The sequence below is a fragment of the Salvelinus sp. IW2-2015 genome, linkage group LG11 (genome assembly GCF_002910315.2).
Source record: "Salvelinus sp. IW2-2015 linkage group LG11, ASM291031v2, whole genome shotgun sequence".
NCBI lineage: Eukaryota > Metazoa > Chordata > Actinopteri > Salmoniformes > Salmonidae > Salvelinus > Salvelinus sp. IW2-2015.
Genome location: NC_036851.1, coordinates 16,421,481 through 16,443,521, shown reverse-complemented (window position 1 = coordinate 16,443,521; position 22,041 = coordinate 16,421,481). Strand labels below are relative to the sequence as shown.

Here is a 22,041-nt window from a genome sequence, read left to right as displayed (position 1 = left end):
CATTAGGAGGGCCCTGTATAGGAGGACAGGACATTAGGAGGGCCCTGTATAGGAGGACAGGACATTAGGAGGGCCCTGTATAGGAGGACAGGACAGGGCTCTTCTAGGCCACATCCGTGTGTCCCGTGAGCCCCTGCCTGTCTGCAGTGCTGTTTGGGTCACACGGTAGGAGGAGGAAACACTAATGCCAGCAGGAAGGACACGCACACATACATGCTCTCTCTCTACCCTTCAGTAACCATTCACCTAGCTTTTCTTGGAATTAGAGTCTGTATGACCAAATACAGTGGCTAACCGACATCAAATAGCCATGGGTTTAGGGTTGTAAAGGGTTAAAATATATGGAGCAGGCCAGAAAAAGAAGGAGTATGACCATTTGATGCATGTCTTTTTTTGTTTCTGAAAACATTTTAGTGTTGGAGAAATCCCTTATCCTGAATTATACATTTCCACAATTTAGTTTTTCATGGCTACACATTTAATGAAACAATTTAAATTACTTATGACAACTTTTCTACAGGGGATAACAGCAATTTTCCACTTCGGAATCACCTGCTGACCAAAATTACACACTGCTGCCGGGAAGAAAAGTGTCCTGAAAGTACCTAACATAAGTTGTAAGCGATTCCCAACAAAAATGTATCAATTTAAAACATGTAACTGGTTTTAACATTTTCATTTGATTGCTCAAACATAATTATTTCTTGTTCTATTATTGAATCTCTTGCTCCCACGACGTGGGAACATAATTACAAAGTGCTGTTACCACATCACCTGGTTCCTGCATGCCTCCCTCAGAGTGGAACATTAGCTCAATCAATGTCAATTATTTCATGCCCTCCATTATTGTGCTGGGAGGAGTGGGCAGAATTTTAATCCCAGCTCTGCAATTGCTTTACACAATTCTTGGACGTTTTCTATGATTAAAAGCATGACCTGGAGGAAGCATTAAGCCTCCTACTATTCAACATCTTATTTGAAAAGCAGAACCTAAAATGTGGTTTTATATAATGTACTTGAGGATCATTGAAAACTGATCTTACCTGAGAGGCTAGAGGTTTTCAAGTGTATAAATAATGTACGTGTCTCCATGCAATTGTACAACTGAGGTTCAGTACAGTCTGTCAGTAGCAGGGGTGTGTTGGTGTGTCTATACCTAAGGCAAACTTTATAACTTTAGCAGTGTATATATGTTTACCTGACTCACAGGAACAGAAGGCGGGTGGCCAGCCAAGGCCAGCTTGACCGTGGTCTCCCAGATGTGAGGGTCATGACCTCCGCGGGCGGTCACCATGAACTGGACTGGTTCAGACAGGTTGGCCACCTCCTGCTCCGCGTACACCGAGCCGTCAGGACGCACACTGAAGTTAGGGTCACTGCTCTCGAAGTCCACAGCCTTGCTGTGCTGACAGTCATCAAACTTCACTAGAGAGACACAGAGAGAGAGAGACAGAGAGAGAGAGGGAGCGAGAGAGAGAGGGAGGGAGGTAGGTAGGGATAAAGAGACAGAGGATGAGGTGACAAATCTGGTGACGTGACTGCTGTGAAATACTGGCATAGCTTTTCCACCTCCCTAAAGACACATCTCTCCTCATCTTGTCTTCTGAGGTGAAGGCAACTTTTAATCTCCAGTGAAACCAAAATAGATGTATGAAACAAATCCTTATTTCCTTGCGTTTTTGAGGAGAGACAGGGGTACATGGAAGCTATGTCAAATTAGTGCAGCACACTCTGAAGCGCTTTGTCTCTCAGTCAAGTTTCCCCATTCCAGCAATTACAATGAGCAATAGCTCCTCCCGCCACAGCTCCACTGATTCCGAGAGCGAGAGAGAGAGAGAGAGAGGAAGAGAGAGAGAGAGAGAGAGAAGAGAGAGAGAGAGAGAGAGAGAGAGAGAGAGAGAGAGAGAGGAAGCGAGAGAGAGAGAGAGAGAGAGAGAGAGAGAGAGAGAGAGAACGAGAGAGAGAGAGAGAGAGAGAGAGAGAGAGAGAGACAGAGAGAGAGAGAGCAGAGAAAGAGAGAGAGAGAGAGAGAGAGAAGAGAGAGAGAAGAGAGAGAGAGAGAGAGAGAGAGAGAGAGAGAGAGAGAGAGAGAGAGAGAGAGAGAGAGAGAGAGAGAGAGAGAGAGAGAGAGAGAGAGAGAGAGAGAGAGAGAGAGAGAGAGAGAGAGAGAGAGAGAAGGGGTGAAGATGGCATGGAGCACTTTGATATAGACACTGCGATGACAGATGACAAGTTGCCAGCTCAACCACATCAAATCTGAGGGAAAACTCCAAAGCTATGCAGACTGAACATTCACTATCAATACCTTATCTTTTCATTCAGAGGAATAATCAAAGCTTTTATACTTTATTTTAGATTTGAGAATTTCAGGCAAAACACTCGGACATTAATGTCAAGTATCTTTACTTTTCAACATCTTGTTGCTGCTCACACGGACTTGGCATATGCCACCTCCAGAATTGAGTGCTGAAGCATTCTGTCATCGCCAAGTGTCCCAACAGAGTGAGTCATGTAGGTAGTGGCTTGACAGAGATGGAGGGAATGAAAACATTCTCTCCTGTGGCCGTGCCACTGACGAATGTCTAGGCAACTCTAGTTAGCAGATGGTGCCATCACTGACACCTGAGGGATGCTTCTAGAGCCCAGGTCTGTTTAGTGGAGCCCAGAGAGGGATAAGAAGCAAGCAGGAAAAGAAACCGGGTCTCACAGCAGCATTCATCGTATGGTATGACCAATCTGTAGCACTTTGTCTGAGAATGGAGGTGTGAACGCTGCCGAAGTAACTGATATAACACCAACAGAAAAGACATGCACACATACACACACAATAAATGCAATAACAAGGTCTTAAGAAGGGAATTAAGTGTCTGTAAATCACCAAGGTTAACCAGGCTCTGACTTATAATTACTGTTGGTCCAAATAACTGGTTGTCTTTATTTACTACTGTAACATTACTCCTGGTGGAATGGCTTTTATGATCATTATGATGTCTGCACATTGCTGGGGATAATAAGCAGCATTTTAGAAACTGTGGACTCTGGATGAATCAATTTAGACATTTCATTGTCTGTTGTATTTCCCTACTCAGTCCTAGTGCTGCGCTGTTGCAGGATTATCTCAAGTTATCATATAGGAAAAATATACATGCGCACACACAGGGTGCACACACAGGGTGCACACACAGGGTGCACACACAGGGTGCACACAGCTTCCATCCCCTTCTCCTTATGTTTAAAAAGGCTGTGCACCGATCTTATCTCTCAGTCACACTCCTGCTGCTGATAACAAGACACATTGATTTCATAAATCACCCAGGGAACAAATCGTCTGTTATGAGCTGGGGAGATGTCATTTTTCTAAATCCACCGTGAAGGATTCTGCACAACAAGGTTTTTATCAAGCCATCTATCCAATTTATCGCCCAGCTTCCTGTCAAAAGATGCACCAAACAACAGACTAATACAGCACAAAATATTTTAAACAACCGCGGCACCCATCACACAAATTAGGCTGCTATTTCACCCAGGGAGTAATTGTACGTGTAATGGAGGAACGGCAAACATCATTTTGACAATGTGTGCATCAATCTTACAGTAACAGACAAACATAATCCAATCCACCTTCTCTACCCTGGAAGGAAGCTATGCAGAGCACAGCAAGTCTCTTCCATGTGGAGAAATTCATATCCAACCAAGAAATGATTAACTGTTCACTCCTTCACTATTTTGAGGTTTCAAATGTAAGATCAGTCATGAGCAACGTCTCAGTTTGCAGTAACACTCAGACAGAAACAACATGCTTCTATGTGAAAAACAATCAGTTTGGTGCCACAGCAAAGAACAGGCTGTATTGTGCCAATGGCTGCAATGTGCTTAAACAGAACAGACTAAATGTTGTGATTTAAGCGAGTTTCTTGTGGCGTGTGACTTGTGAGGCTCACTGTAGGGGTGTGTGTTCTGAGGCTGTGTGTGTGCGTTAGTATAAGAAAAGGCACAGGGTTCTGAGGGCACGTCTGTACCCGTGGCCCTGTGCCCCTGTGACAGCGGGGTGGTTGGCATGGGAACACACGCATGGCCTTGGCGGTGGCGCTGTGGCGTGTCGTTGTGACAGGCAYGCTTGGTCTCTGAGGGCACTGGGCCAGCTCTCTGCCCACCTGCTGACATATCAGAGAGGAGGGGACACGCTGTGTTTACTGACACATCCAGTTAGCAGGAAACGCTACAAATACCATCCATTCAACTGTGACGGAAATAATCCAGGTACAGTGTAACAGATCTGGAACACAGTCAGATACAATGGAATAACCACCAATGCGCCTCATGCCATCACACCATAGTGGAGACAGTGCTAATTTACTAATACATCAAGCTGTGGGGGGAAACGAGATAAAAGGATGATGAGAGAAATAAAACAGTGAAAAAAGTGAGCTTGAGAGACAAAGAGTGAGAGAGAGAGAGGGAGGAGGAGAGAGAGAAAGATGAGGAGAGAGAAAGATAGAGAGAGAGAGTAATGGAGCAAGAGAGAGAGGATGGGGAGAGTGGGCGAGGGGGGAAGAAAGAGGAAAGAGAGAGAGCGAGCGAGAGAGTGGAAGAGAGAGGGGGGGGAGAGTGAGGAGGGGGAGAGGGAGAGAGAGAGGGAGAGAGAGAAAGAGGGAGAGAGAGAGATAGAAGGAGGGAGAGAGAAAGGGAGAGAGGAGGGGAGAGAGAAAGAGATAGAGAGGAGGGGAGAGAGAAAGAGGAGGGGAGAGAGAGAGAGATAGCGAGAGAGAGAGGAGGGGGAGAGAGAGGAGGGGAGAGAGAGTTGGTGCATGAGAGGCAAAAGCATCTGTGGCTGGCCTAGCCAAGGTGTGAATTGAGCTGCTGCCAGGTGTGCTTTAAAACCTTTCAGAGCGTTCACGTTCAGAATGAATGAAGACAGGACTCAAGTGTTTGTTTTCTCAGCAGACGTCCCTGAAGGTCAGTGAACCCCATGCTCTCCAGAGGCCGGAGCTGCCTTTATTAAAACCCTGCCGTCCCTCAGGTTTAATCAATGCTGCCTCCGGCCCCACTTTATCACGCACACTGTTAATCTGATTAAAGAGGGAGAATGACTTAGCCAGAAGCTGAGGGGCATGAACTCACTGTGTGGAACCTATACAACAGCATAAAAGCCAACGAGATGAGATATACCATAGTCCATGTCTGCCCATTCTGCAGGGCTCTGTTATCTCAGTATGTAGGGCCTACTGTATGCACCTGGTTCTTTGATGTTGATCTCAGTGAGTTCCCAGCTGGCTGCTGTCAGGGTTGTTCTTCTCTATCAGTATGACATGTACAGTACAGTATGCATCTGAGGACGAAGGGCATCGCCATGGTTGCTGCTCCGCTAAGCCCCGGTAGACATCATGGTGTATGTCCAAGTCTCCACCAGTCACCTCACACTTGACAGGCTCCACCTGCACTGGCTACGTTTGGCTCGGGTCGATGGAGCAGGGCCTTTAGGGCTATTGAGCCACGGTCTGCTCAGATTTGGACGTGTTCGCACGCACATGTGTGCATGTAGAGGTTCATTGGGTGTGCGCCAAGTATAACTCCTGGGCACAGTGCAGCATCTACATGTATATTTGTGTGTGTGTGTGTGTGTGTGTCTTCACATAGACTAGGACGTTTGGCAGGGTATGGAGGGCTGGTGCTGCGGGGGCAGTGCCATTCTGCTCTGATGCTCACGGTGTGAACCGGCACTGAACATTCTGTCCGACAGACAGAGCGGCCAGTGTGTCACAACTGCAGGACAGGACAGAGGGCGCAGGCAGCCGTGACCCCCCAAACCCCCCTGACCTCTGGAGTAGTCTGTCACCACTGACAATGGCAGTCACGCTCTGTGGAGCGATCCGTTCTATACCACACTGAAACACTGTTATGCACTACCTGATATACACTACCGTTCAAAGGTTTGGGGTCACTTAGAAATGTCCTTGTTTTCAAAGCAACCATCACTCCTGTGTTCCAATGGCACGTTGTGTTAGCTAACTCAAGTTGATCATTATAAAAGGCTAATTGATAATTAGAAAACCACTTTGCAAATATGTTAGCACAGCTGAAAACTGTTATCCTGATTAAAGAAGCAATAAAACTGGCCTTCTTTAGACTAGTTGAGTATCTGGAGCGTCAGGCTCTTTCTCAAACTAGACACTATTGTACTTGTCCTCTTGCTCAGTTGTGCACCAGGGCCTCCCACTCATCTTTCTCGCATGGAATAGCCTTCATTTCTCAGAATAAGAATAGACTGTTGAGTTTCAGAAGAAAGTACTTTGTTTCTGGCCATTTTGAGCCTGTAATCGAATCCACATATGCTGATGCTCCAGATACTAAAATAGTCTAAAGAAGACCAGTTTTATTGCTTCTTTAATCAGGACAACAGTTTTCAGCTGTGCTAACATAATTGCAAAATGGTTTTCTAATGATCAATTAGCCTTTTAAAATGATAAACTTGGATTAGCTAACACAACGTGCCACTAGAACACAGGAGTTATGGTTGGTGATAATGGGCCTCCATAAAAAATCTGCCATTTCCAGCTGCAATAGTCATTTACAACATTAACAATGTCTACACTGTATTTCTGATCAATTTGATGTTATTTTAATGGACCAAAAATGTGCTTTTCTTTCAAAAACAAGGACATTTCTTTTGAACGGTAGTGTATATACACAGCACCCTGGGGGTCACAAAACTGCCCCCGTATGGAATATTAGACGTACATAATATTAGACGTACATAATATTAGATGTACATAATTTAGATGTACATAATGTTAGATGTACATAATGTTAGATGTACATTGATGTACATAATATTAGACGTACATAATAGACGTACATAATGTTAGATGTACATAATGTTAGAATGTACATTGATGTACATAATATTAGACTACATAATAAGACGTACATAATGTTAGAATGTACATAATATATGTACATAATATTAGATGTACATAATATTATATGTACAAATATATATATGTACATAATGTTAGATGTACATAATATTAGACTTACATAATATTAGACGTACATAATAATTAGACGTACATAATAGACGTACATAATATTAGACGCACATACTGTTAACGTACATAATAATGACGATAATATAGACGTACATAATAGATGTAACATAATATTTAGACATACATAATATATGTACATAATATTAGACGTGCATAATATATGTACATAATATTAGACGTACATACATTAAATGTACATACTATTCGATGTACATAATATTAGACGTACATGTAATAGATGTACATCATATTAAACGTACATAGACGTACAAAAATATTAGACGTACATAATATTAGATGTACATAATAGATGTATAAATATTAGACTTACATTATATTAGATGTACATAATAGATGTACAATAATATTAGATGTACATAATGTTAGATGTACATAGATGTACATATAATATTAGACGTACATAAATGTTAGATGTACATAATATATGTACATACTATTAGATGTACACAATATTAGAGTGTACATAATATTATATGTACATAATGTTATAGATGTACATAATATTAGACGTACATAATATTAGACTACATAATAATTAGACGTACATAATATTAGACGCACATACTGTAAGATGTACATAATATATGTACATAATGGTTAGACGTACATAATAGGTGTTACATAATATTAGACGTACATAATAGATGTACATAATATTAGACATACATGAATATATGTACATAATATTAGACGTGCAAAATATATGTACATAATATTGACGTACATATTTAGGACGTACATAACATGTAAAATGTACATATATTTAGATGTACATAATATTAGACGTACATACATTTTACATTTACATTTTACATTTAAGTCATTTAGCAGACGCTCTTATCCAGAGCGACTTACAAATTGGTGCATTCACCTTATGATATATCCAGTGGAACAACCACTTTACAATAGTGCATCTAACTCTTTTAAGGGGGGGGGTTTAGAAGGATTACTTTATCCTATCCTAGGTATTCCTTAAAGAGGTGGGGTTTCAGGTGTCTCCGGAAGGTGGTGATTGACTCCGCTGACCTGGCGTCGTGAGGGAGTTTGTTCCACCATTGGGGTGCCAGAGGCAGCGAACAGTTTGACTGCGCTTGAGCGGCGAACTGTACTTCCTCAGAGGTAGGGAGGCGAGCAGGCCAGAGGTGGATGAACGCATGCCCTTGTTTGTTACATAATAGATGTACATCATATTAGACGTACATAGACGTACAAAAATATTAGACGTACATAATAGATGTACATATTATTAGATGTACATAATATTAGACGTACAGAATAGATGTACATAATAGATGTACATTAAAATATTATACGTACATAATATTATACGTACACAATATTAGACGCATATAATATTAGACATACATAATATATGTACATAATATTAGACATACATACATATATGTACTTAATATTAGACATACATAAATATGTACTTAATATTAGACATACATAATATATGTACATAATATTAGACGTGCATAATATATGTACATAATATTAGACATACATCATATATGTACTTAATATTAGACGTACATAATATATGTACTTAATATTAGACATACATAATATATGTACATAATATTAGACATACATCATATGTACATAATATAGACATTCATATATATGTACATAATATTAGACATACATAATATATGTACTTAATATTAGACATACATAATATATGTACATAATATTAGACATACATCATATATGTACATTAATATTAGACATAACATAATATATGTACATAATATTAGACATACATAATATATGTACTTAATATTAGACGTACCATAATAATATATTACTTAATATTAGACATTACATAATATATGTACATAGTATTAGACATAACATAATATATGTACATAGTATTAGACATACATAATATAGTGTATACATTAGTATTAGACATACATAATATATGTACATAATATTAGACATACATCATATATGTACATAATATTAGACGTACATAATATATGTACTTAATATTATGTACATAATGGATGTACATAATATTAGACATACATAATATTAGACATACATAATATTAGATGTACATATATGTACATAATATTAGACGTACATAATGTTAGATGTACATAGATGTACATAATGTTAGACATACATAATGTTAGATGTACATAATGTTAGATGTACATAATATATGTACATAATATTAGATGTACTTAATCTATGTCCTTAATATTAGATGTACACACTGTTAGATGTACATAATATTAGATGTACATAATATTAGACATACATCATATTAGACGTACATAATGTTAGTGGCATGTGCTAACACTGCTCAGGCTGCTGTTGTGTGTTTGTTTTCACCTCAACACAACCTTCGCTGTCCTCCCTCTCCCTCATCCACTCTGCTGCATTCTGCTATACCCTCCCTCGCTTTTTTCTCCTCTCCTATTCCCTTCTCTTAGCCACATCTCCCTCTCCTATCCCTCGCCTACATAATTAACCCCACATCCCCCTATCCTCCTCTCCTTTTCCCCACAGACTGACTGTCACTGCCGCTCAGACATGCTTTAATGCAAACAGGCTGGCAGGACAAAGGCATTAGCCAGCCACAAACGGCAGCTACGTTAGATTCTCTCTTCACAGCTCACACCCAACCACTAACACACAAATAGGTCCCTTTCCATCTCAATGTACTAGAGGGCATCTTATCCCAGAGATGTAACAGGATCCTTCCTGTGCCTCCCAGTCTTTCAGATGTTAGATGGTAAAGCAGGGTATCTTTCCATCGCAATGTACTAGAGGGCATCTTATCCCAGAGATGTAACAGGATCCTTCCTGTGTCTCCCAGTCCTTCAGATGTTAGATGGTAAACCAGGGTCACACAGGAAGCAGGGTGAGACCAGCGTGATGCTGCAGCCAGACGGTAGTCCCAGGTTGCAGCCCTAGTTGAGCCAACCATGGCATGTTCTGGTGTCTGAGGGGTATAGAGAAGGCCTGAGAAAAGCCTCAAATCCAGCCTTGCGCTCCTTTGTTTGGGCTGTGTTTATCTCGGTGGTGGAGCGGAGCTAAGTTAACATTTCGTCTGCCACCCTGCCGCTTCCTTCAACCCAACAGGCCAATCAGCGCCTCCCACTAAATTTGCAAATAACAGTGTTTGACTGGCTGAGAACAGAGGAGAAGGAGAACAACACAGGGCCTGGTGATTAATCAGACACACTGTGACCAATGCAACACATTAACAGTAGTGGGATTAGTTGAACTGGGAGGGCGGAGTTGCAGGTTAACACCATAAGGCTTGTACTGGAGCTACAGCACTTAGTATGGTCAGACTTGAAGAGGGAAAGTGCATGGCTGGAGACACAACATATCTATCTGTCCTCCCGCAGTGTTTGGCACTGTGTTTGATGGCAGAGTTGGTGCATCCTGAAGAATGCATCTCATGAAATTATGTTTCTAAATCCTTCGCCTCCCTTCTACAACCCACCAGAGTTGAATCCATCTGAATCTACTTTGATCAGAATGATGTATTGTGCTAAAGGGGAGGTTAAATCCCTTCCATTTACATGCTGCTGTGTTTAGGCACTGCAGGTACCTTTGCAATGTGACTTTTCTCAAAGTGTTTTGCGTTGCCTTAGGAAATGAAATAAATTCCTCTGCCTCTCGTTCCCTATTGCTTAACTAAAAGCTCACACTTTCCCCTCTGACAGCTCTGCCCATGACAATGGAACCAACTGTGACTCAAGAGCTTTGGCAAGCTGATATGTGTGTGCATGTATGTGTATGTATGTATGTATGTATGTATGCATCTGTGTATGTACCTGTGTATGTATGTGTGTGTATATGTATGTATGTGTGTGTATGCTTGAGTGCGGTATTGTTATGGGAGATGTACAGTATGTGATATAACCAGAACTTTCTGTCAACAGCACCTTTAACAGAAATGGAATGTAGAGAGCAGACAGAAAGTTTAAAGCATCTGAGATCATATCCCATATTGTTCCCAATCGAACATGTTATTCATATTGGCAAGATTCCAGAGTGTTCTATGAAGGCACCAAAACCATTGTGTCACCATACTGAGTGTCAGGATTGACACAGTGCCTGAGTGGACACAGACGGTGTCATTAATCAAAGTGTGTTTCAGCAGAGTCCGTTCAGTCTGTGCTGCCGGCCTATCAGGAGGCGTCTTCACCGGGCCCGCGGGCAGAGTGGTAAAGGTCCACAGATCTAGTCTCCTCTCTTATCTCTGCATTAGAGCCTCTCATGGGTACGGCTGGACGAAATTCGGGGAACGAGGTAAAGAATGAGTATGGGAGGAAGGCAGAACGGATGCAATTAAAAGACTGGGTCACAGATCACAGTGCGAAGCGTCAATGTGATTTATACACCTCCATTCAGCCCAGGGACCTTTCTGAGTGTGTGATTGTGTTTGTGTGTGTGTGTGTGCGTGCGTGTGTGTGTGTGTGTTTGTGTTTGTGTGTGTTGTCTCTTATGAGCCATCCACAGCTAGGGGGCGTCAGTGTGTCTCCTGGGCCCATACACACACTATCCATCAGGCGCATTAGTGACATCTTCAAGGTTATGCTAAGAACTACTGATGCCCCACACCCAGCCCGACAGTTCAAAAGAATGATCTACCTCTGCCTGGACCAACTTCAAGCACTGCAAAATCCAACTTGAACCTGACCCCAACCTGCTGAAAATACACACACCATTTATCAATCCCATTCGCTGGTATTTATGGTCCAATTAAGATAGAACCAGAAGGGAATCTTAGGAAAATAGATGCACAGTAGTACCAGTATTATTCCCCCCCCCCCCCCCAAGTCCCTAACGAACATGATGACAATATTAACCTGCACCCACTGGATCCTACATCCATGAATTATCTACATTTGTGAGACTCGTATAGCTCTCAGGTCAGACTGAGCATCACAACTGAGAATTAACACTAGATATAACTGAATGTGGTTTTACAAACTCCACCCTAATTTCAGTCTGTGTCAAGTGAATTTGGCATCGTATTTGCATTAGGGAAGTAACCAACGGAAAGAGCTGCCCTGATTGGACTGAGAGTCCCTTTAAAATGCTATCTTAAGACATGCATTCCCCTCTGACACAGTGCATACTGGACAAACAGAACTGTTCTTTTATTCCTTTCATCTGACTCCCACAGAACTTGCCTCCAAGGCTTCCCCTTCAATTCAGCAGCACAGAGAAGTGCTTTATCAGAGCAATATCTTCCTTAAGAAGACAGAGCACATAACTACCTCAAGGCTACATCACACTGTCTGTTATCTCAAAGTACAATATAATAATATCACATAGCGGTCAGCTAGGCGGGGGGAGGGGGCGGGGGGGGGGGGGGGGGGGGGTGATCAGGGGAAACAGAGAGAGGAACTGAGATACATTTACAGATAAAAAGTTGACTATCTGTAGTGCAAACAGCCACCAATGTGACGCCACCTTTCTAACGTAAGATGCAGATACAGTGTACAAAAAGGTACAATCAGCATTTAACGTTCCTTATTGGCTATAAAGATGTTGGCCAATGTGCATGAAGGAAGACATCAGGAAGACATCAGCACAGACTAGAAAGTGTATAGTGTTATTGTCTAGTCCTCCTCCAATGGGTATTTTTAGCCAATCCTGATTACCCTGGAGGCAGGCTTAATAAATACTAGAAGACTAAAAATGGTCTCTTCTCCCTCCCTCAGGGGAACTGGAACAGTCTTTAGAAGGTAATCAGCATCTCTGTGTTTCTCTTTCATTTTCTCTCCATCCCTCTCTTACTACCGTAGTGCTTAACCCTCTCTACCCCCTCCTCTCCCTGAAACCCAACAGCCTTTTCTCAGTCTCTGATTATTAGCATGACGTGTTCCCAGACATCCCTGGTGATTGTTTAGCTGCCGTGTTCAGCATCTTGATTTGATTTTGTACAATTAGCCTAATTAGCATTACAAATACCCACTGAGACAGAGAAACAAAAATGTCTGTATTCATTGAAGAACATATTAAAATGAAAGGCAAATAACGTAGAGAGGAAATGAATAAATACATAACCGATGAATCATGATGTGTGCAACTATGGTGGTGCGTAAATCTAGAAACAACAGCAACATACAGGTGGGGTATACCGAACATGACCGCAGTAGCAGATTGCAATGCCATGGGTGGGACTATGTCCTCAGCAACACTAACCCCTGGAAATATTGATGTTTGAGTGAATGATTGTAGAATATCTGAGCACCTACAGTATGTACTAGGAAGTGGGTTCCTATGTTGAGCTGTAGAATATCTACTGGGTATCACTGTTACGATGTACAGTACCTGCGCAGTATCTGATGAATAGTGACTGGCTGTGAGTAGAGTAATCAGACCAGGCAGACAGCCCTCTCTCTCTCTCTCTCTCTCTCTCTCTCTCTCTCTCTCTCTCTCTGACCAGATCATGTCTCCTTAAACCAGTGATTAGACTTAAGACAGATCTCCTTCATTATCCCTCACTCTCATCCATTATGCTCTAATCCTCCACTGGTCCCCCAGGGCAACCCATAGACACGGGCCAACTATTTGTCTGAAACCCCTTGCTCTGGACTGGACGAGGAGAGACAGTTGTTTGTATTCTGCATTCAAGGAAATCAAGGCCACCTGGAGTCACCTACAGCAAATTGACTACTTGTCATTGACATCTACCTACAACTGTCCCCATTGTATGTTTCTTTGTCTTAAGGATGTAACTGATGATATTACATCAAGGGGACTCAATTTGCTTTGTGTCACTCTCTCCCAGCGGAAGTGCATCAGGTCTGTGGAGGAAAGTGACACTTGTGCAAATTAATGTCAAAGTAATATTTCCCTGCGATTCACACGTCCTTTTGTCATTTGGAGTTCCCATCTAGATGCTCACAATACATGTCACCCCATTGATTCAGTGTATCATTATTATCCTCATGATCCTGGTACAGTCTTTAATGGGCACACAAAGAGATCCCCCCCAGGATGRCTAGTCTACAGACAACCATTACATGTGCTTATGTAGGCACCACAAATATACAGAGACAATATGGACATAGATTGTTGGAAGCCGGTTGCAGACGTTGCCATTATAAGGATAATTACACTCTAACCAGTGGTATTGAACCYGTAAGCTTTGTTCAAGTAAAAGCAGGAATCGATGCGGACTGATCTTCACCCGATGAAAAGGTTTTTTACATTCAGAGCCAGCCTTGTAGTGTATACATTAAAGTGGACAAAGACATGCAGTCATGCACGTGCACACACATAACACCGAATGAAATGGACCAGATTATGGTCTAAACAAATAGAACTATGTACAATGTCACAGCCAGGGACAAGGTAACAACATACAAGTTTGGGATCACTTAGAAATGTCCTTGTTTTTGAAAGAAAAGCAKATTTTTTGTCCATAACATCAAATTGATCAGAAATACAGTGTAGACATTGTTAATGTTGTAYATGACTARTGTAGCTAGAAATGGCAGATTATGGAATATCTACATAGGCATACAGAGGCCCATTATCAGCAACCATCACTCCTGTGTTCCAACGGCACGTTGTGTTAGCTAATCGAAGATMATCATTTTAAAAGGCTAATTGATCATTAGAAAACTATTTTTCAATTATGTTAGCACTGCTGAAAACTGTTGTCCTGATTAAAGAAGCAATAKAACTGTCTTTCTTTAGACTATTTGAGTATCTGGAGCATCAGCATTTGTGGGTTCAATTACAGGCTCAAAATGGCCAGAAACAAAGACCTTTCTTCTGAAACTCATCAGTCTATTCTTGTTCTGAGAAATGAAGGCTATTTTGAAGTTTGAAGGAAGTTGCTAAGTAGTGTTAGTGCAATTGCTAACTAGCATTAGCATAATGACTGGAAGTCTATGGGAACAGCTAGCATGATGTTAGCATTGTCTTGCAAAACTACCTCTAACTTCCTTTATACCGGACTGGACGCACATACAAATGGAATCCACGGGGTTATCTGACTGCCAAAATCCCAAACTACCCTTTTAATGTGATGGCTAGATGAATCTAAGAACATTCAATAGAGTCATACCATTTTACTCTTAACACTAGCTGACTGTCTAAACTACCCTTAAACAACCCTTAATCTCGGTCTGTATAAGCAGATATTTGATCACGTAAACTGACATTTTAAGAAGAAAAAAAATGGTCATACAAAGTACTTGACTCGCAGCAAAAAATCTGAATTTATTTTTACATCAATTTACTTTGAAGTCAATGAGGACCGTTCCAGAAAATCCAGACTAATACATTTGCAGCGTGCTTTCTACATATCTTCTTCAGAGTGTTTGATCTCTCCCTCTGACAAACACTGAGAAAATGTTGAGATCACAGAGATAATGAAAGGAGAGGATTTCGACAAGGCCCTCTTCTAAGTTCACTTTTGTGTCTCAAGTGAAAGTTATCAATGGAATGCAATGTTACACTGCTCTTTTAGCCGTTCACATATCACAAGCCATCTCAGACCAGCTTTAAAAGCATAGAACCCAGGTACTGAATTTAATGCGGTACAGAAAGCATAGTCTTTAATATATTCCTATGCATGTCTTTATTATGCATGTCATGGCTATGGAGGCAAACCAATTTCCCTGTGACATTAATAGAGTATGATCTCCTCCAATCATTCCTTACCCTCCAAACCCGGTTCCCCTTCTCTCCCATGAGAGCCAACCCACCTCCCAGTCTATTATCATAATGATCTGATACACTCCTGTGTGCTGGTGTGTGTTTTCCCCTCAGTGCTCTGGTCTGCAGTGTGGCTTATTTTCTTCTTCAAATGCACAGGCACAATAGGAGGGGCTTGGCTCCTCTGGTCAGCTATCTCCTGCCTGGGAATAGGAGACCTGTCTCCCTGGGCTATGGCGCCAAAACCAATATTCTTATCACCACTGGACTCTTACCGCAGTATGGAAAACCCTTCAAAAGGTCAAACGTTGTCTCCCTCTCAAGACTCTTCCTCTCTCTCTCTCCTCTCTCTTCTCTCTCTCTCTCTCTCTCTCTTCCTCTCTTCTCTCTTCTCTCTCTCTCTCCTCTCTCTCTCTTCTCTCTCTCCCCTTTTCTCCTCTTCTCTCTCTCTCTCTCTCTCTCCTCTCTCTCTCCTCTCTCTCTCTCTCTCTCTTCTCTCTCCTCTCTCTCTTCTCTCTCTCTCTCTCTCTCTTCTCTCTCTCTCTCTCTCTCTCTCTCTCTCTTCTCCTTCTCTCTCTCTCTCTCTCTCTCTCTCTCTCTCTCTCTCTTCGCGCGGACCTCTCGACCGGACTCGATCGACCATCTTATATCGACTGCTCGACTCTCGACTCTCGACTTCGACCTTCGACCTCTCTCTCGACCTCTCTCTCGACCTCTCTCTCGACCTCTCTCTCTCGACCTCTCTCTCTCGACCTCTCTCTCTCTCTCTCTCATTAACTGATAAGAAATCACTTTTGTAGACCTTCTGATAAAAATATATTAGCTACTAATGATTGGTGAAGTCAAAGGGATCAGGTCAAGTTCGGAAGGTTATGCTTGTCATACGACCAATACTGAGCAATTGCTTGGTGTTTTTGTATCTGATGGTACATAGTCATGAACTTAGAATGCTCATTACTGTAGTGTCATGGCTTTAATATCAACATGCACTTTGAACCGTTAACAAAACTACGGCCGTAATCTGCAAGAACAAATACAACCATACAGCATTGAGCATCGCAATAGGCAATAAGTCTGCCTCAGCTCCATCTGCAGTATGTCTCATGTAGAATGGCTATGCATAAATCTTTCTCCTGCATCGGGCCGAGATTTGACAGAGAGGTAGATGAGGACATAGAGTACGTTATGAGGGATGGTGGCAGCAGTTCCCGCAGGCCATGCCGCCGTGGTACTGCATCGATCCAGCCACCCGAGTGCACAGCCTTTTGGCTTTGTCAGCACTGTTCAGCACACCTCAAACTCTGAACGCTTCAAAAGCTCAAAGGAGAGAACATTTAGGAAAGGAATGCAGTCAGGGTGTGGATTCACACACCTTCTATCTCACATAGGCTCTCATTTTGTTTTACTGTAAAAGTAGCCTTGTTTTGAGGGTTCAAAAGGAAGGCAGTATTCAGAACTCCTATCCAGAACCTCTCCTTTCCCTCCAGACATCCCATCTGAATCTGCTAATCAACTGAGCTCACCAAGTGAGCTTCCAGGGGAAACAATCCCTTCTAATCCAAAGATATGTTGATTCAGGTGGCATCATAGTGGATGGCTCCCGTGAAAACATTCATGCCAAACACTGTGGTCTCACAGGGGCTCTACATATCTATAATAGAGATTCACAACTAGTAGTTTCATACACCCCTGCTAGTCACTCATTGGCTTTATTTATAAAGTCCCACCCACCTGCTTGAAATCAAATACAAAAAGGTAAACAAAAATCAGAATCAGATGGCAGGATCAGGGTAGCCTATACTCGTAATACGCTTCACAAAGAGACTGGAAGGCCGTGGCCTATTTGCTTGGAACCAGAATCTAATTCAGAAATGGAGCAATAGACCCTTATAAAAATMTATGTGTGTGAGAACGTAAACAGTAGCATTTTCCTTCTCAACTCTGTAAAACTTCCCTTTCACTCCCCACTGTGTAAGAAAAAAGCCTTTGTTCCTGCCATAACTATTTGTGTGTTCAGCAATAACCGGGTACAGAAAATCCATTAGGCACGATTGCTGTGCTGGCATGGTAACTGTTTAGGAGGCTAAGCAAATTCCCGCTTATATGAGACTGAAATTTGCAAGGTTGTCAAATGTGAAAAGACATAATAATACCACCCTCATAAGTTAGGGCTCAATACAACAAGCCTGGCCTTTCTCAGGTTACACACACTTCCCTCCTCAGTCATCTCACTTTCCCAGAGGAGAATCTGCTAAGGGTCTTAGATATCTGCTATCATATTCAATCTGTTTCTCATCCAAATCTCATTTGATCAAAATCGTGTTGGTAAATCTTTTTTCAGACCTTCAAAAGGTTAATAAATAAACAGTTTTAAACCACAAAAAAATGCGGTGAAAGGACGGAACCACTCTTTCTAAACCAGTCAATATAAATATGATAAAACTGGAACCAGAGCACACTATAGCATCACACAGTAGAATGACATGGCATTTTTCTCTGGTGGACTCAGGAGAATAATAAACATTCGGGATGAGTATTTCCGATGAAAAAGATTGGTAGGAAATGTCAAGTCGACTGTCATTAAAGATACACTGACATTTTTATTCCGTCTTTTAAGGCAGCGATTCCATCTCTCCTAACAGAGGCCCTAATCGCTCTCCCTCCTCAAAAGACTGAAAGAAGACAGATTAACTCCATTACTCTTTGACTTTACTGAATAAAGGAAACAATACATTTCTCATTTAACTCTAATCCTGTGCCAGGGCTCTGGGGGAGGAATAATGCTGGCGGAAGGAGAGATGGAGAGATGGAAAGGCTCGGAATATGAATTCTGGAGGCAGCCTCCATGTTTGCTCATCTTTTTTTTTTTTAAGTGCAGCAGTGGAGCGAGAGAGAGGAAGGAGGGAGATGGAGAGGAAAAGCAAAAAAGAGAGACACCGAGAGAGACATATAAGAGACATGATGGAGTGACAGACAGAGAGAGCGAGAGAAAGGGAAAGTGGAAGAGAGGAAGAGAGAAATGAGAGAGACAGAATGATGTTTACAGCTACAATATATCAGAGTCAATATGCAGGGCAAAGCTCGAAAATCAGGAGGCTGCAGAGAAGCGGCTTCAAAGCCAATATACAGCACAGAGCATCAGAGCCAGCCTAGTGGATGAAACACACACTGACACATGCAGACCCAGTGTTGTTCACGCATCTATCAAGACATGGAGTGCACAAACACGAGAGTGAGAAGGAGGCAGCTAGTGCATAGCCGTATACTGAGGGCAGGCTTGTGTGTCTGCAGCAGCATTGGAGAACACAGTGAACCCCTGGAGCTCCTCCAGTGAGACCCTAAACAAAGAGCTGTCAGAATGCAGGAGAGAGCTGTCAGAGCCAGGCCCCAATCCTTTAAGCGCTGAGCCTCAGTCCCTTCTACCCCCCTCTCACTGCAAGACTATGACTAACTGTGTCAACTCCTCAAAGTCTCCACACTCTCTCCCCTTGTCTATATCTGGCTGAGGGCATCAGAGACATGAGAGAAAGTTTATGTCCAGTTTTGCTTTTGTAAACAAGGAGAAGAATTCCCTCGTAACTTATGTGTTCCCCAGGATTTCTCAACATCCCTGACACATGACAGACTTAGCTTTAGCTTTCTTTCTCATTCTTTTACTTTCTGCAGAGTGAACGAGGAAAGGAGGGGAGGGAGGAAAAGAGGAAGACACGAGGAGAACAGTGTGAAAGAGAGATACAGGGATATTGGAATTGACTTGACGGTCTGAGCACCATTCCTGCTTTTCATTCTGTTGTGTTACGGACTCATTAAACATGCAGGTTCCTCTGATGAAAAGAGCAGACATGGCATTTTGACTGAGGTGGAAAGGAGCCTGGTATCCATGGCTTCCATGCGTGCTGTAGCTGCAGAGGTGGTGAGAGTGATGAGTACAATAAACAGAGAAGCCTGAATTACCAGGAAATGTCAGCATGGTGAAGGGATGCATTTAATATGATTTTACTGAGTTACAGTTCATATTAGGAAATCAGTCAATTTAAATAAATGAATTAGGCTCTATAATATGGATTTCACATTACTGGGAATACAGATATGCATCTGTTGGTCACAGATACCTTAAAAGAAATGGGCCTCACAATGGGCATCAGGATCTCGTCATGGTATTTATGTGCATTCAAATTGTCATCAATAAAATGAAATTGTGTTCGTTGTCTGTAGCTTATGCCTGCCCATACCATAACCCCACCTCCATCATGGGGCACTCTGTTCACAACGTTGACATCAGCAAACTGGTCGCCCACACAACGCCATACACGTGGTCTGCTGTTGTTTTTGCTTTGTCATAATGCGGTATTGTGCGTAGATTGATGAGGGAAAAAAACGATTTAATCTATTTTAAGTCAAGGGGTCTGAATACTTTCCGAAGGCACTGTACCTCAGATCATTGAGGACAAAAGTGGTCAGGACAAAGTTGAGTAAAATGTGAGTTTTGTATGTGTTTACATACAGAACATCCGTGTATATAGAACATCCATATACGGTCGCTAGTCTACACACCCCTTGCACAGTCTTCACATTTTGTTGCCTTAAAATTCGATCTTAAAAAGAGAATACAAAATAGATTTCCCCTGTACCGATCTATACAACCTACTTGACATTTAAAAAATGACAAATATTTTCCACAAAAAATAAATAAATAAATGTCTTGATTGCGCATTTCTTCACGCCCCAGAGTTAATACTTGTTGGAAGCTGATTTGGCAATCATTTTGAATAAGATTCTACCAACTTTGCACAACTCTTAGCGCAACATTTATCCATTGTTTTTGTCAAAATTGCTTTTGACAAAAAAACAAGACATCTTTGTTTTTTATTTTCATTCATTTGGAAAACCTTTCTATAATTGTTCTTGCACTTTGGAAATGTGGAGTGGGATTTGTACATTTGCAGAGGGGTGTGTAGACTTTCACTAAGCACTGTACAGCAACATGTCCTCAAACTACTATTTAAGTCACATTATGGGGGAAGCCATACGTACCACGCTATATGTTCTCCTTCCCTGTTATTGACTTTCATGGCGTAAGCCAGTGTAAAACTGCATAAGCCCCATATGAATGGGATTCTGTGCTGTAATACAACAGGCTCCAGCGGATTTGTGGAAATAATCTACTTGCACAGTATTGGAATAACACATTGAGCTTCATCTCCTAGCCCGTCTCCCCAGTGCACATCTTATTTGCGGGATAGATACACATGGTTTAGGCATGTAAATTGAATGAGCCTGTGAATCCATCTAGTAGTAGATCAGACCAAGGCTTTGTGTGGCCTGTTTAAATCACCAAAAAATATTGGAGAGATAGCTGATGTTGTTTATCCTGGAAATGTAATGTAGAATGGCACAGAGACTGCTGTTGACCTCTGCTAAGCAAAATAAAGTAAATAGTGCATTGAGGAGAATTGTAAAATGGAGGTTGTGTCTGTGCTATGGGCCTGCATAATACAAACCATTGATGTAGACCCATTAAATGGTTCTAATTCAAAGGGAATCAAAACCACTGAACATTTTGGAGAGTTGCGTGCTCACCTCAGGGTTGGTAAACACTTATGTTGAATCACACTGGCACATTATGCAGATGCACTGGTGCACTGCTGGAGGTTTTTCTGAAACCACCATTCAATAACTGAGCACTCAAACGTAATTGCAACTAAAATACCTGTAAATGCCAAGGGAACGGGTGATGCTGCTGGGCCAATYGAGACAGCAGTGGAGACAGCAGTTTTCCTCTCAGACACATTGACATCCAGCTCTGTGAAATGTTCCTCTAATATGTACGAATGTCAGTGTCCATTTTCTCCCCCTGTTGCTTTTTCTCCAGCATAACCTTTTAATAAAGCAATAACGTGACCTTAACAGGAGAGAGACAACCCAGTCAGGGACAGGGACACTGCCTGTCTGCCACTACTGCTTTCATTCCCTGACAGGGCAAGAGGGAGCGACAGCATGTATAATTTACTGACAAGTGGTTCTCCTCTGAGACATCACTGTCAGTTAATAGGTCATCGTTATTAATGCAAGAAACTATCAGGAGCCTGCTGTACGGCACGTTACAGTGTTTTGGGAGACAGAGAAAACAAGAGACAGAATGAGAAGCGAGGTATAGAGAGAGAGAGAGGAGAAAAATGAAATAAATGGGAAAGAATGAGAAAGTGAGAGGGGGGGGTGTTACATGCTAAGGGAGGGAGGGATGAAAGACTGAGATAAACAACATGGAGTGCTCCTCTAGCTCTAACAAGTAGCAATATGCAGTACAGTGACA

At 41.9% G+C, this 22,041-nt stretch overlaps 1 protein-coding gene across 2 annotated transcripts in view; it reads right to left on the bottom strand.

Moving 5' to 3' along the window:
- LOC111969898 (cadherin-4) overlaps nt 1–22,041 on the bottom strand; it is a 236,754-nt gene that overhangs the window by 81,025 nt on the left and 133,688 nt on the right. For both annotated transcript variants that reach the window (XM_023996276.2, XM_023996277.2), the window contains one exon: nt 1,199–1,425. In XM_023996276.2, coding sequence (XP_023852044.1) covers nt 1,199–1,425 — 227 coding nt within the window. The remainder of the gene's footprint in view (nt 1–1,198; nt 1,426–22,041) is intronic.